This window comes from Falco punctatus (assembly GCF_963210335.1).
Source record: "Falco punctatus genome assembly, chromosome: 3".
Taxonomy (NCBI): Eukaryota; Metazoa; Chordata; class Aves; order Falconiformes; family Falconidae; genus Falco; species Falco punctatus.
The window spans coordinates 116437838-116454254 of NC_137582.1; the positions used below are offsets into that span (position 1 = coordinate 116437838).

At 53.4% G+C, this 16417-nt stretch overlaps 1 protein-coding gene across 1 annotated transcript; it reads left to right on the top strand.

Annotated features, from left to right (window-relative positions):
- Positions 1-699: 699 nt before the first annotated feature.
- HEYL (hes related family bHLH transcription factor with YRPW motif like) lies at positions 700-12865 on the top strand. Its single transcript, XM_080379902.1, has 5 exons — positions 700-3975; positions 7605-7671; positions 8129-8212; positions 8689-8770; positions 10223-12865. The coding sequence occupies exons 1-5, from the start codon at positions 3896-3898 to the stop codon at positions 10888-10890; spliced, it is 981 nt and encodes a 326-aa protein (XP_080236028.1). The 5' UTR covers positions 700-3895; the 3' UTR covers positions 10891-12865.
- Positions 12866-16417: the final 3552 nt, after the last annotated feature.

Here is a 16417-nt window from a genome sequence, read left to right on the forward strand (position 1 = left end):
AGGCCATAGGTTTGTGGGAAAATGTTGTTTCTCCCTCCCCTGGACTGCCCCTAGCAGTCGGCTGGGCCGGCTCTGGATTGCGTGGGCCGGGGAAGTGGGGGGGAGTTAACAATTGTAGTTAGTGCCTCTGGCTTGGAGCGGAGCCATGGCAAACAATCCTCTCCTGGCCCTGCTCCAGATCTGACAAAACACGGAGGTGATATTGTATTCGTACCTACATGCTTTCATCCCAACTCACCTCCCGAAAGCCCTGCATGATTCTTCCGTCTGTGATGAATCCTTCTGCTTAGCCACAGAACAAGACAGGCTGTCCACAGCGCTGCAGCCAGGAATCCCGTCCAGCATCCCTGCGAGGCCTCTGCTTTTGAAATTACAGCTGTGGATCTGGCAGCCAGTGGTGGGACCTGAGGTTAGGAGGTGATGTTGACTGAAGATGTGCAGACAGGGCATTCCAGGCATGCACGGGGTTAAATCAGAGGTGTCAGTTCACGGGGAGGTAACAGATAAGTCCTGCTCCTTGCTGCCTCTGGCTTTCCAGAAGCCTTGCCCTCCCTCCCACATTCCAGCTGCTGCAGCTTTTCACAGCTGGCCGCTCTCCGGGGACATTTCCCAGGGCTGAGCAGGAGGGAGGGGAAGCAGCAGCTTGGTCCCAGCATGGGAAGCTGGGTGGGGGGGGTGGGGGGGGTGGGGGGGTGGTGTTGGTGGCTGGGCTGACCATCACCACCGCAGGGAACCTTGGACTGGAGCTCTTCACCCCCAGGAGTGGGCTGGCACAGGCAAACCTGGGCAATCCCAGGTTCCTGGCAGGGATCCACCCTCAGTCCTGGCCCGGAGAGTTTTTCCTGCTGCAGGGAAGGGACATCAATCTTTGCAGCTCACTTATTCCTTGGCCTCTGAAGCCGGGTAGCCAATTAGTGCTGGGTGTGATGGATGGCTTAGTCCCGTCCTCGTGACACCCATCCTCTGGAAACAGCTCCCACCGTGCAGAGGCACAGCCAGCTGCAGTGGGGGACAGCTCTTCCCAGCCTCCAGAGTCCCAGAGGGTCTCACTAGGGGTCCCAGGGTTGGGGACAGGCACTGCAGCGGTACTTGCTGAGCTCCCAGAGACCGCGCAGGAGGGGAAACAGCCGTGAACGCTGGGCCAGGGTTGATAATTCAGGGCTCAGGAGGGATTTCCTCTAATAATTCCCTGGCTGTGGCAAAGCCCGTAGGTCTCTGGGAAACAGCAGATCGGCTCTGGGCAGAGGTTGGTCACCCGCTGTTTGTGGCTCTGTGCGTGGGGTCAGGGTTTGCCACTGCATGAAAGTGTACCGTGGGAATAGCTTGCACAGACACTCGGTGAGAGGCAAGAAGGCGGCAGAAAACCCAATTCTGCTCTTTGAGCCCATCTCCCCTTCCCCAGCGTTGCTCCTCATCCGCAGCAGGGTAGTTCTGCCCCCTCTCTCCAACAAGACAGGGGCGATGCTCGCTGAAACCTGGCTTCCCTCGCACGCAGCTAAACCCATTTAATCCTTCCCTATCGTCTCCATTGAACCGACTGCACGGGGTCTCGGCAGCGTCTCCACTTTGGCTGCTCCATGGGGCAGCTAATCCTGGGGTGGTTCAGATGGCCCTCGCAATCTCCGAGGGCTTGCCGGGGGCGATTATAAATGACTCTCCAGGAGCACAGGCTGGAAAACGGATCCGATTACAGGAGAAGTGGGTTTCGGGGGCCCCGCTCTGTTCATAATGAAGTGTAATCCTAGAAAAACATGTTGCCAATTACACTTCAATTGAACCCAGATAATGATGCTTAGACGAGGCCCAGAAAAGATCGAGTCTGGACAGTGAATTCCTTTCTAATGGAGAAGAAAAGTGTTCCTCTGTGGCAGGTCTGGGCTCTGCTTGGTTCAAGCTCATTGTGATATGAGCAAGAGCCTGAAATAACCAATCTCTGGATCCCATTTAAATGGTTTTATCAGTGGAAAGAGTATTAATCTCTCAAAAACACATGTTTATGGGAAGTTTAGTTTGGAGATGTATGTATTTTTAACTGAAATCCCTTTGGAAAGGGAGGAGGAGTGGGGCTCAAAATTGCTAAAATAACACATTTCTAATTCTTCTGGTTCAAAGAAACTGTTCATTTTGAAATGTGAGCTAATAACAGCTCGGATTCTTGACCGCTTTTTATAGTGAAAACAAAACATCAGAATTATAGAAACAAAGTGCTATAACCTAAAGCAAATGACTTATTTTACTGTATTTATTTTTCAGTTTACAAACACTTCTGAGACATCAGTTCTCCTCTCCAACGTGGGACGGCTGGTTCAGGTCTCTCTTGTTTTACTTTGGGAGGGAGGATGGTGTGGTTCGGTCTCAAAAAAAATGGTGATGGGGGCCGTGCCTTGCTCTGCCCCTGTGTGCTGGGCTGGGGCAGGCGTGGGTGAAGGGCAGGCGGTAGCTGCCGTTTAGCTTTTACCAGAGCTGCTTGCAAGGTGCTGGGGGATTGCAGATGTCTGGGGGCTGGCGGGTGCAGTGTGGGTGAGCTGGCAGAGATGGCTGAGGCAGATAGGGAGCACCCGACCACGCGGCTGGGTGCCTCCTCACACGGAAGGCGGGCGGTGCGGTGGCTCGGCCGGCATGAGTGGTGACGGGCTGTTATCGCCGCCACGGTCTTTGCTAAAGGCTTTGGGAAACCCACGTGTTGCCAGATCTCAGCGCTGATGGTTTTTTTTCAAAATAAAAGGCATTATTTTTGTACTGCAAACCTCCACTTCAGCTCTCTCCTTCCTCCCGTCTCTCTCTCTCCCACACGCACACGTTTTTGCTGCCTTGGGGGATTTTAGCAGCACAGGGCTCTGAAAAACAGACTCCTACCTCCTTCCCGCAAGCTCAGGGAAAGCAAGATGCTCTCTAGATGGCAGCCTGCTGGTCAAAGTTTCCAGCATTATGGAATGAGACAAGAAAACAGCAATTCATCCTAGTGTCATAAAACCTAAAGTTGGGCTTTGGTTGGTTTGTTTTACAGGGTAGGTCTCAAATGCCCTGGCAGTGCCATGAGCTGGCCCTTGAAGACACTCCAAGGCTGTGGGAGCGTGGCAGGGGGCCGAGCTCCCAGCAGGACCACCGCGGCATGGTGCCGGGGTGCTGAACCCATCCCGACGCCTCCAAGCACGGTGCCACCGCTGCCGTCCCGGCCCTTGGCTGTGGCCACTGATTAATCCCAGTCGAGGGCCTTTTGAGCGGCGTCCTCAAACAGCACCGTGCTTCGAATAAGCTGGTTTCCATCTGAATCATAAGTCTCCAAAAGTGCCTGCGCTGCACAGAGCTGGGCAGACATGTGTGTGCGTGTGGGGCTGGATGTTGATTTTTCCCTGAAACAACTCAAGGCTTTATCAGTCCCATCTCTTTCCCACGGTTTTCTGTTGCCAGTGAGGTCACTGGTCCCTTTAAACTGGGGCTGAGGCCAATGTGCAGCGGGTGGAAGGGGGGCCGTGGGCAGGAGGGGGGGACATGAGACGGTTCACACAGACTGTTCCTTTTACAGGAAGACTTGGGATTTCGACCAGCGAGCGGGAGGAGGCGGAGGGGGGGGCCTGGGAACCTGGGAGCGCCGGCGCGGCCGCGTAATCCGTCACTCCCGGGAGATGTCTCATTAACCCATTAACCAGGGAGGTTGGGGACGTGCTGGGAGGCGAGCGAGGGAGAAGCCGGGGGTGTGAAAGGCAGAGTGCGGGCAGGGGAGGAGCCGGGCGAGGCAGGCACGCACTGGGGCCAGCTCCACAGCACTTCCCCGAGGACGGCGGGGCAGGACGGCGGTGGCCTGCGGGGCCACGTGTGGGGCAGCCTCGCCGAACCCCCCCGCCGAAGCCCCGGCGCCCCGCGGGGACGCGCCCGCCCGCTGCTGCCTGCCGGCATGAAGCGGCTCTGCGAGGAGAGCTCCTCCGACACCGAGTCGGACGGCACCATCGACGTGGGCCGGGAGGAGGAGTACAGGTGAGGGGACACGGGGGGCGCGCCAGGGGGTCCCCACGGCGGGCAGGGTTTGGGGGGTCCCTGCGGCGGGGCGGCTCGGCATCCCGCGGGGGAAAGCCCGGGCTGCAGCAGGGACCCCGGCAGCGGGTACGGGGCTGGCACGGAGCTTCTCGGGGCGCCTGGCACCCCGCTTAACCCCTTCGGGCTGCGCTGGGCCAGCCCCGGGTCGCTGCAGCGGGCCAAGCGTGGGCTGATGCTGGCCTTAGGGCTGACCCGGCCAAGTCGTCATACAAGTATTAAAGCTGTGCTACGAGCTGATCGCACTCGGGAAAATGCCTCATTAAAGGCAGCGCAGTTGCCTTCTCCTGCCAGGTGGAGAGAAGGGCAGCTCTGAGCCTCCTTGCTCGCAGGTCTCTGCACCCCGAGATGGGGCTGCCCCCCGCCCCCCCCCCCCCCCCCCCCGGAAAGGCGCCGTCAGCCGCCTGGATGCCGCTGCAGCCCCAACGATCCAAGGGCTCCCAGGGAACGTGGAAGAAATCAGGAGGTTTTGCATGAGAAACGCTTCTGCTCTGCTGATGCATTTGTAATGCGCCAGCTGGGGCTTTGATCTTTATTAAAGAGGGAGCCCGTGCAGCCTGGCCGGCCGAGGGTGCCCTGCTGTAAGCGCGCACTTTCAGTTCGCAGGCTCCATCCCATCGCCGCTGAGCTGCAGTTTGGGCTCTGGGGCTTTGGTGCTTGGTGAAAATAGTGAGGCCAGAACCTCTGCGTGGTTCCCCAGGCGATGTCCTCAGGCCTCGCTGCGCTCACCTGGGCTGCGGCTCTGCTGGCAAAGGGCATCCCAGCCACCACTGGAAGCCTGGGTTCCCGTGCTGTGTCAGCCGTTCCCGGGCATGCCCGGGCTCTGAGCGTGCAGACGGCGCTGGGGGTGAAGGAAGAGCTCTGTTACTTGTTCTCATCCAAAAATCAGCTGGTTTTGAACTTCTGTTTTCGGTAGCCAAGTGTCCCCCTCCCTCCACATCCAGTTAGGCTCCAGATTAACTCATTCCCGTTTGCTGCCTGGTATCCTGCATGGAGAAGTCCCCAGTGCCATGCTCAGGTTCTTGTGGGACTAAATTAATGAGTCTGCCTCTCACCGATATGGTCGCAGCAGAGTCGGGCATGTCCAACAAGTAATGTCCTGCACAACAAGTTCACTGACCCCCACAGGCAGTTTCCAAGCGCATCAATATTTAACCTGCTTTCCTGCTACACGCGGAATATATCCCACCTCTTTACATCAGTGCAGCGTGCTGAGTCTATAGTGCCCCGATGGATGAAATAGAGGAATTGTCATATTTTATTTCAGCGAACAGTAACAATGGATTTTTGATCTCTCTCTGGTGCTGCTAATGTGTTTGTTTTCTCAAGCCAGTTGTAGAACCAGGTAGTGCTGTGATCTGGTGATATTTGTATACATGTATATTGTTGCTCATGTCACACAAACACATGGTCAAAGAGCTGGTCCTGTCCTGTTTACACCCCAAGTAGTGCAGCATGGGACGCCGGCGGATCCAGCAAAATAAAACACTTCCAGGTGGGGAGCAAGGTGGAGCAATTAGGGCTGAGGGAGGCAGTCAGGCTGTCTGGCCGGGGTTCCCAGCCCATTACCCATCGGTCGGTCGAGTGGTTTGGGCAAACCAGTTCCCCTGTAGAGTGGGGATGAGTCACTCCGGGTGTGAGACTTGGTTCAGCGTGTGGGGTGAGCTTAGACTCTGGGGTCACTGCAGAAGTGCAAGATACTGCTTGGTTTTGTTTGTTGGTTTATTTGTTTGCTTTTTGTTTTGAATAAAGAGCCAAAGTTACGCTGTAAATTATAAAATCAAGCAAAGAGCAATGCAGAAATTTTAATCATCTGAGAATATAGTTATGGTATCTTTTATGTGGTTTGAATCTGTCAAACATTTTTAAAACATATTTGGAGTAAGTAGGTCTTTATATCCACATCTGGAAGTGTAGCTCACAAAGAGCAATGCGCTCAAACAGCTCTGCAAAAGGACTTTCAAAATTGAGTGTTACAGGCTTCTTGAGCGGGTACTCCGCATTCCTGGGCTGCCAGGTGAATTCAGTACCGCAGCATCTGTGCAGAGCCCGTTTTCACATCATACGTGCTCATTGCATGTGCATTTATGTATACTGGCAACGCATGTTCATACTTGCGAAGCCAGCCGGCACCTATGCCCAGAGAAAGCCCACCCAGCAGACATTCAAATAGGGTACCTGTATGGAGATGAGTGGAGCAGTCAGTGGAAGAACGTGTTATTTTGTCTGATTGTGTAAAACCACTTCTGAAAGCACCTCACTTGGGCCTAACAAAATGTATTTTTAATAGGCTGCGTTTGGTCTAGTTTTTGGCTTGCTGTGCAGACAGCGCTGTCTCTGCAGAAACATCTTTAATAGACTGCTATTAAAATGCTTCGTCAAACTGAAAAATACTTTGATTTGATGGAGTGAACCCAAATGCCCCTTTCCTGATTTATATGTCTTACATGGTCTCTGAATCCCTCCAGAGTGCTGCGCTGGCCGGGGTTGCAGACTGCTGCCTTGCCTGTGTGTTAACATCCTTGCCCCGAGTTCCGTAAGGCGCAGAAGCAGCCCTGAGCCAGTCCCACTTTCCAGAGGGAGGAAACCCTGCTTGGGGGAGGTGGAAGGTGGCCCAGCCGGCCTCCCCCCAGGCAGAGGGGTTTTGCTCCAAGGAGTTTCCCACGCCCGGTTATCCATCCTTATGGAGGCTTCATGTCCGTGGGGACCTAAGGATTGAACTTCGCCTCCCTGTGCATGCCTAATGCTGACCTTTGGTGTCTTTAGCCTCACCCGTGCCCATCAGGCACGGGATGTTTTGTGGGGCCCTTCTTAGCCTGTCCCTGCTGTGTCACTTGTCCCTTGAGCAGAGCTGGTCCCTGGGGCTGTTGGCCAGCAGGCACGTTCCCTGCTCCGTCACCTCCTGCCAGGTGTTCCCTCTGCCCAGGTCCTGGCCCCTCTCTGTCTGGTTCAGGGGTGTCCGTGCATTCAGAATATTGTGGCCCACCCCAAAAATTGTGGTTTGCGAAGTGACTCTCCAGGAAGCCCTCTGAAACCACATCAATGCTGCCGTTAGCCTCACCCTGAGGAGCAGCCAGCCCTTTGCTGCCGCCCTGGGTGGGAGCTCAGATACATGCTCATGCTATCACAGCTCTGAGATGCAAAGCCCTGCAGACAGGGCAGGCTTAGACATGAGAGCCGGGAGGTTCACACATGGAGAAGAAAAAAAAAAAAGGCCATGACTCCAGAGCTCAGAACGCTGCTTTTCCAGCCCCGTGGAGGTGCCAGCATGGGCTGAGATTGAAGGAGACGTGCCTGGTAGCGGATGGATGGTTTAGTGCAGATTTCTGCAGGCTGGTGGGAGCCTCTTGGAGGGGAGAGTGGGATTCAAGTCTGTGCTTGGCTCCCCGTCCCCAATTCCTGAGCTCTGTGTTGTGGGTAAAAATGAGATGGGAACCACAGAAGACATTTTTCGGGGAGGGTGGGACGACGACACGACATGACTGCAGATGGCAAACGTGTGTAAAGCATATGTGCAATGGAGGTTTCTCTCCAGCTAGTGCAAGAAATTATTCTCCCTTCTTCCTTTCCAGCCATGTTTCCAGGTCTGTGTCTCCCACTACGACATCTCAGATACAAGCCAGGAAGAAGAGGAGAGGGGTAAGTCTCGTTTACATTGACTAGGACGGCTGTGCTCTGTCTCCCTGGGGGGTCAGGCTGGTCCTGGCTGTGTGCTGGGGCTCCCTGTGACATCCCCCGTGTGCAGTGGGATGCTGTTGGCACATCCTTGCTGTGGGGACACCGTGCAAAATCGACTTTACACCATTCCCTACTCCATCTCCTGCAGAACTCTCCCCACAGCTAATTGGAGATTTTTTGCAGAGGTTTGGCCTCAAGTCTGGCGGAAAGGGGTGGAGGAGAGTGGCTTCACCTGGGGTTGTCACACCAGTCAGTTAATGTTTCATTGCTGAGCTTTTGCACCCAAAACATTTACTTATGTGGCCCTGTTCAAAGCACCTCTCTCAGCCTGGCATAGCTGTTAATAAGGGCTTTAGACCCATGAGCTGTGGCTGTAAATGATCATGGTTTCTTCTCTCCACTTGGAAATCTCCTGCAGATCATCGAGAAGCGGCGCCGTGACCGTATCAACAGCAGCCTCTCTGAACTGCGGCGCCTGGTGCCCACCGCCTTCGAGAAGCAGGTGTGTACATCCATGATTTCCAGCCATCCTCCTGTGTGGGCTGTGTTTCATCAGTGTTAAGGGTAGAGCCCTCAGAATAAGAAAGTCTGGAGCAATGCTATGTCTTTCTTATCATCATCACTTCAGGGAGTAAGTAGGTGGTGAAACTGGGTGGTAAAACAATATTAACAAATATTTAGGAGCCCTGGGGAGGATAAATTCAGTCCAGAAAGTGTTTTGCAAGATGTGGAGATGCACAGAAATGGGGATTTTCAATTTGGACTGGGGCATCTTGGGAAGGAGTTCCTTTTTCTACTCACTTGATGTAAAAACCAGAGCCAATGCCCTGGATGGACGTCCTGCTCCAATCTGAGCATTCCTGGGCTTCAGAAAGGTTTTGGGGAGGGGGTCATTGAGCAAAATGCAGCTCCTGAGAGGCACAAAGCCCTAGACCATAAAGTGATGAAATGCTTTTTTTTCCTGCTCCCAACACGCAGGGGTCTTCCAAGCTGGAGAAGGCAGAAATTCTACAAATGACAGTAGATCACTTAAAAATGCTTCATGCCACTGGAGGAACAGGTAAGAACTGCTCTTATAAGCATACGGGTGAGGTGAAAACCTGGAAGGAAAATTCCCCACCAGCCTCAGCAGCAAGCAATGTCTTGATGCTGGTGTGCCTTGCTGACACCAGCCGGCACCAACGAATGCTGCCCTCTGCTTCCCAAGGGAAATATTTTTTGCGGGAGGGCAGATGGACGTTTCCTGCCCTCTTGTTTTTCATATGGGTCAGCATCTCTGCATCCATTTGGCAGACTGGGGTATGTGGGACGGCAAGTCCCACAGACCCACAAGGATGGCGCCGCTGTCATTGTCACACAGCCTGCTAAAAGCTGTTCAGCCAGAGACATGCTTAGTCCTGCTCAGAAATGGAGCCTGTTTCCAGAAAAAACCCACAATATTAAACTCTTTACCTCCTCCCTGGGATACATTTCCTGCAGAGGATGAATTCTGCATGGGGACTCTGCAAATAAACAAGGCTTTTTTCCTTTTCTGTTCTTTTTTTTTTGGTGTCTCTTGGTTGTTATGAGAGAGGGAGCCCTGTACAAAATTCAACAAAGGTCTTATTTGTACTGAGACCTCAGTACAGACCCTCTGTCCTGTTACAGTTAACAGGATGGAGATCACAGCTCCAGTAGAGAAGCCTCTGGCTTGCTTACCACCCGTTTTTGGCTTGCTGGGGACACTGCTGGCATCCAGGCTTCAGTTCAGAGCTGTAACTTGGTCTGGAACATTTGTTTAGATACTCAGTTTGACTGCACTGCAACAAAGGGCTGTATTGTCACAAAAGACCCCATCAAGCAAAGTGGTCCACTGTTTCACTGTGCTGTGACATTCTCTGCTTTAGTGCTTATCGTCTCATGAAGCTGCAAGTAGGGAGCAGAAGCCTAAAAATCAGCCGTCGGTTGCATTTTATCTTGTTGATTTCTGTGGCTTCAGGCTTTCTTGGCCCAGCGGTTTTGGTTCTGGCACTGTCCTGTGTCCTTCAGCCAGACATCTGTTTAAATGAAGTATAAAGATTGGGACTCAGGCAGAGGAAAATGGTCCTAAGCTGCACGTTGAGGAGACAGTGTCCCACTGTTCTGCAAGACTGGGGATGGTCCATTTTGCAAATAGGGACCCAGTGCCCATCTAGCCTACAGTTATGTCTCCAGCAGCAACAACAGAGTCCAATAGGAAAAATTTTCTCCATCCTGAGCATAGTTAATGAAACCTCTTACTCGTCTCACATTCTGGAGTAAGAGGCTTCATGACCCTGGCAGTTTTATCCCGATGAGATAACCACAGATGCTATTCTCATGCACGCAAACGTCCAGTCCTTTTGGACACCCACTTGGCTGTCTGCTTCAGTAATATCACATAACAGCAAAGTGTCTCAAGTGAAATACACAGTGCATTAGAGAGGGTAGTGAAATCAAAGCACATTCCTGAGCTCTGCACGGACTTAGCGTCACCCGTGTCCTCTCCCTACAGGCTTCTTAGATGCTCGAGCTCTGGCCGTGGATTACAGGAGTATCGGCTTCCGTGAATGTCTCACTGAAGTTGTCAGGTACCTGGGCATCCTTGAGGGCCAAAATGCTGCCGACCCCATCCGGCTGCGACTCCTCTCCCACCTGAATAATTATGTGGCAGAAATGGAGCCTTCGCCTGTGGCCACTTCCCTCCTGCCCATCCAGACGTGGCCATGGTCCTTCCTCCACAGCGCTGCTGGCCCCGTGCAAATCCCCAGGAGGGAGGCTGCTCCCGCTCCAGTTGTTTTGACTGCATCTTCCCTGGCTTACCCAAGCCCCGCTGTGAGGCCAGCCCCACTTCGCCGTGTCCCCAGCGACATGCTGCCATCCCGCCGAAGCTTCCTGGCCAGCAGGATGGCCTCTTCCAGCCGAAGGGCCCGAGGTGCGGGCTCATCTACATCTGTAGTAGCCGTGCCCAGGATGCCATCGCCAGCAGGTGTATTGAGAGAGGGCTCGTCCAAGAGCAGCCAAATTGCAACATTCCTTTTCTCACCAGCCTCTGCCGGCATCCCTGTTCCACCAGTTTACACGGCGCCTCCTGCCTTGGGTGCTGCCGCGCAGGGACCCGGGATCAGGGTTGGGACATCCAGGATCTGCCGCTCCTGGGCGACTGAAATTGGGGCTTTCTGACCCTCCCCTGCCCTTCGGAGAAATGAATTCTTCAGCACTCATTGCCCACAGGCCTAAGAACAAACTCAGCTGAAAAGGCATCTTTCCTGCTTTGCAGAAGCCAAGGATCCATAAAGAATATTCTCTTTACTCTTCCCTCCCTCCTCACACTGCCTTCCTTGCCTCACCATCACACGTCCTCTCCCTCATGATGCCTGCAAACGTAAATCACATCCAGTTCGATGCACTTGTCTGCACGTGGCTGTGCTCCAGATCCTTCTGGCTACGAGGGAGGGGGCACACGCAGATCCCAACCCTCTTCCTCCTCCAGCAAACCCCTCTGCAGAGCTCAGTGTTGCTCTCCTTTGGAAAACAGCCAGCCTTGAAATACTGTCTTACTTCCTTGGGGAGTCAGAGCTGCCAGACAGACTTGCTCACGCTGATTCCCTGCGATGCGTCCCTCAGCTGCAGCACCTAATTTTGGTGTGATGGGATGGACACAGCTCACCCCCCTCCCCAGCACTGCTGGCACCCAGCAGGGCAGGCTAGAGCCCCCCCCCAGCTCCCTTAGCGAGCTGGCTGCCTGCTAATCCCTGTGCTTACCTCGCCGCATTACCAGCTTTTCCCACTTATGTGCCCTTAAGGTGGAGTGAGGCAACAGCTTAACAGAGCTCGTTCCCACAGCTGAGCTGAAATACTGCTGTGTCTGCGGGGGCTGTGCTGGGTCCCTGCACAAACCATGCAGGAGCAGCCGGCCGGGCCGCCTGGGTGGAGGGAGGCTTCTGCAGCCCTTGCTCCGCACCGAGGTGTGAAGAGGCGAGACAGAGGATTTCAAAGGGATGTCTGTCACGGAGGGGAAGGCTCTGACAGCCAAAGTGAGAAGAAAAGGCCTTTCCCTCTGCCAGTCTCCCTGCTGGAGCCGTCTCTCCATCCCCTGCTGAACAGCCGTGACTGCAAAGGGGGGGAAATGGGTCAGACCAGCCTGCGTTTGAAGTGCCTCCCTCGTTCTCTCTTTGCCCTGCATCCCTCACCCTCTCCTCCCACAACGTCTCTGTTTTCTTTCTTCAGCACCATGTTTTGGTCTCACGTTGCTCATCCCTCTCCCTGGGCCGGGACCAAAACCCACTGAGGTTTCACCACAGACCTTGGCAAGCTCTGGGTCTGTACTTGTCCTGATTCCTTAGAGCTTATTCTGCCTTGGCCTGCGTGCCCCTAGATAACTGACGCAGCAGATATGCCTCTGCTCCTCCAGCTGCCCTCCCTTCCTCTTTTCTTCGGGCAGAAAGGAAGAGAAACTTGAAGCTTTCAAGCCACCCTGCTCCCGTGCCACATCTCTAACTCCCATGGTGGCCAGGGCAGGGTCTTCTAGTGCTCCCCCTCATCTGAATAGCCCCTGCTCCCTGCATCTGTGCCTTGACTCGCTGGGATACACATGCAGAATAGCCTGGACCCAGTTGCCTGCCCACCCCAAGGAGTCTCACCCACATCTACAGCACTGTGACATGAAAAGAGAGAAAAGTGTAGAAAGGTCAGTGCAAAGAGGTAAAAAAGAGGAGGAAGATCTCTCTTGAATGGGAGAGCCTCTCCCCACGCCTCAGGTCAAATGCACAGCTGGTTAGACTGTGTGGATGAGCTGGTGTTTGTGTTCCTACAGATTGTATCTGCCATGTGCATGTCAATGTATGTATCTGCTATTGTTTTGAAAGTGCGTCCCTCCCAGTTGTTTTGATGAAAGTCATTGCACTTAACACACAGAAATGCCTCTGCTACTTCTCCTCACCCTTGTCCTGAAGTGCTAGAATCAGCCAGGAACAACATATTCCCTTTTAATGAGGTCAGAGGAGCTCCTCACCGGACCCTGGTTGTTCCTGTGGCTGGTCAGCACGCTAGAGCTCACAGCAAGTAGCCTGGCCTCACTTTACACTGTGCAGAGCTGTTAGATTCACGAGCTGTGACATCCAGCAAAGGTGTCAAATAAAGTCTTTCAAACCCCTGTCCTGGTTGTGAAATGTAGTGTTGATGTGAATCTGTGCTGCTAATCCAGCCTGCTTGGACAACTGCGATTTTTGCAGCAGGTGAGCTTTTGCTCCTGAAAAGCTTAAAGAGAGGTAAGACGTAGCTTGTAAGGTAACTTCTCCGTGCTGGTCATTTTATAGGCATCCTCTTGGTAACTAGTCCCATGACTTTCTACTTTGCAAACCACTGTGTGCTTCAAAATCAGCCAGACAGTCAGCAGCGCTTGCCCTGAGATTGGCAGTAATCCGTGACTTGAGAACAAATCGTTTTATTTAGCTATCGGCATCTACAAAAATGTCAGGGAACAAACTGGGTTCAGCAGAGCCTTGCAGCCAGGCGCCGAGGGCTCACCTCGGTCTCCTGACCCTTTGCAGGCAGGACCAGAATAACCCCTGCTGCATCTTGCTGTTGGGAAACACTTTGGACTAAACAAAGAGCCACAGCTGAGAGCTTGTCTCTGTTTTGAGGAAAGGACCAGTAAATGATCCTTCCCGTGAAAGATGCTGGGAGAATTTTCTAGGGAATGGTGGGAATTCAACTTCCTTTCCCATAACTCCTCCTCGCTCCAAAATACTTTTCAAAACCGCCCATAAATCCCTGCCTTAAGTGCTGTGTTGGGAATTGCTGGAAGGGAGCAACTGCAGCTGTGATGGAGTAACACAGCATCCGTCTGGAAGCGCAGAGAAACTTCAAGAGCAATAATAGGGCTATTGATGATGGGTCGTCCCGCTGGTGCCTGGGATGCCCTGACCCGGCTGGAGGCGGCGGTGGGAGCTCAGTGCTCTGCTGTGGCCTTGGACAGCGAGAGGAACCAAATTACCCTCTGTGGGAGGCAGGCATACAAACCAGCCCCACGGGCTATAGTGTTAAAACAAAACAGAGACAGTGAAAAAAAACAACCCACTTCCTGATCTCTGCTGATCAAACGGGAGCCAGAGCGGGTGGGAGGGCATCAGTTCAGGCCCGTGGGGTTTTCTCCCCACAGCAACATGGTGATTAGAGCAGTAGCCCGGGACTGGAGCTTCGGTTTTTTTCCCAGGGTTTTCTTTAGCCTAAATGTCTTCTCTAAAACATCTTGGCAACTTTTGATCTACCCTATAGGGGAAATCCCCGAACTCTTCGCGCACTCTCTTCATCCTTGTTCTTCAGGCAAAAGAACATAATGAAGAGGTCTATGGGAATGCGTGGGCTGTGTTCAGCGCAGTCCGGCTGGGGTTGCTCGGTGGCATACAGCGGTGTTAAACGCTGGTCCAGTTGTGACAATGGCGAGGCTGGAAGGAAACAGGGTCCTGATAAACAAGCTTTTGCTGCTGCTTGCAGGGGACAAAGCTGCTTCCAGGCTGCGGGAGATTAGATGTGCAGCAGGTGCTCTAGCGGCAAGCGAGTCCTGCTCTCCCAAATTCCTCTGCATGAAAAACGTTGCTTATCTCAGTTCTGCTATTGCCTGCCCTGGGTGAAATGCTCTCCCTCCTGCGTGTCTGGGTTTTTCTTCTTGTGGAGCAATCACGTCCTGCCCTCTGCTGGTAAAATCCCAAAGCTAAGGATCAGCATTCGGTTGAAAACTTGCCGTCTGTGTTGAAAAATGGATGATCTTTTATAACGACCAGACACTGAGATACCACTCACACGTGGTAGCAGAGTGGCTTGGGAGGCCCTCGCACCAGTGTCATCGATGGGGATGGACCGGTGAGATGAAGACGTTAAAAGGTGTAACCTTTGCTCCAGGCACTGCAGAATGTCTTGAGAGGGCAAACTGGGAGGATCTCGGGCATCGTTGGTCACCAGGAGCAGCTGCAGGAGGAGTGTGTTGAGGGTACCAAAAGCAGTGGGGTCCCTGGGGCGGTTTTGGGCCCTCATGGGCAGAGGGTACCTCCAGCCCCTCAGTTCGTGTCAGGAGCGAAAAGGACAGAGGAGGACACAGGACTCCAGATGTCTACATGGCGTCCCCTGGGAGGAGACGCACATGTCAATAAATATATTTCAAATAAAAGCCATTCTCAGTGTAGCCACAGAGGCTGCTTGCAGCCAAAGGGTGTTTTATGCGGAAACATGTTCTTTGAGCTCTGCTGTGTTTTGATTTTAGCTGTCAGAGTGGGAGTCACTCTGAACTCCTTCCACAGCAAGACACTTGTCTCAGCCCATGGTTTCCCAGCTGAGGAGATGCTGGCCTGTGGAGGACCAAGCTGCAAAATAGCAGCAGGCGCCAGGCATGATCCCAACAGTGCATACCAGTGCTGCCTCCCAGCACTGCCGGCTGCTGGGAGGAAGGTGATGAACTAGGAGCAGGATGATTTGTGTCTTTAGCAAATAACCTGCATGGAAAATATTGCAAAATATCACAATTTACTTTCATATTGTTACCTTTAATTCTGCTACTTTCTATTATTCCACTGTAATAGAAGGGATAAGTATCATATCCCATTTTTGTGACATCTTAGCCCACTTTTAAAGCAAATTAAAGGCAATGTAATGTAGAATTGAAAAGTCACAGCAGACCAGCTACCAGCCTCTGTGGACTATCTTGATCCCCCTTAACAGGACATGCATGGTGCCTGAAGGTCACTGATGAATCACTGAATCCCGTGCTGCTGTGTCCTCACGCTCTGCTGAAGATGCTGGAAATAGATAATTATGGGTCTCCCTGGAGCTGAATCTCGTGAGCGTGAAACTGTGGGACAGGGGAGGGGGGTGAATCCCTCTCTTGTTCCAGTGGCTTTCCGCTGTATTTAGAGTTGTTCAACCCTCACCCTGGGAAGAGGGACCGACAGCTTGCTTCCACAGGCAGACATTGAGGACCCTTGGTCCTGCTCCAGGGCGGCCCATGATGTGAGCTGGCACAGTGCCAAGGCTGCCGCAGGAACTCACACTTATTTGAGGGGGAAAATTGTGCTCTGAAGAGGAATGGCTGCAGATATGGCTGCTCCTCATCTCACCGCCAGCGACACCTTCAAAACCATAGCTTGGAGCCGCGCAAACAATTATCCCAGAATAAATATTTGCTCTCCTGGTGCATTCTTCTGCTCATCCTGCTCCACGACCCCGTTCTCCAGGGGGCTCCCCTGGGCCCGTTGTGTTTTGTGGCAGGACTGAGCTGCCCTGTGAGACACCCACATGCAGGGGATGGGGATGGGATGGAAAATAACCCCAAACACACCCTTCTGGGGGGTGTTGTGGGCATATGCCCCTGCCCACTGAGGGTCATTTTGCCCCAAATCTAGCCAACCACCCCCATGCACGTCCCTTGAGCTGCTGTGGGATCGGGCCATGGGCTGAGGTGTGAGGCTGCCCAGCTGCCCTCCAGACGCTGCCCAGGTGCCATTTTTCATGTCAACCACATAAATTTGAAGGATTAGGAAGCTGTTGCATTTTTTTATTGGGTTAATTGCTGGCTTGGGGGAAGTGGGCATCCCGGAGAGGTAAGGTGGGTGTTGTTGGGCAGCCTGAGGAAAACCGACGCTGAGGAGGGGTGAGGGGCTGAGGTCGCATCCCTCCTGGTGGGTGCTCATCCTGAGGGGCCAGTCACCTGGGGGAT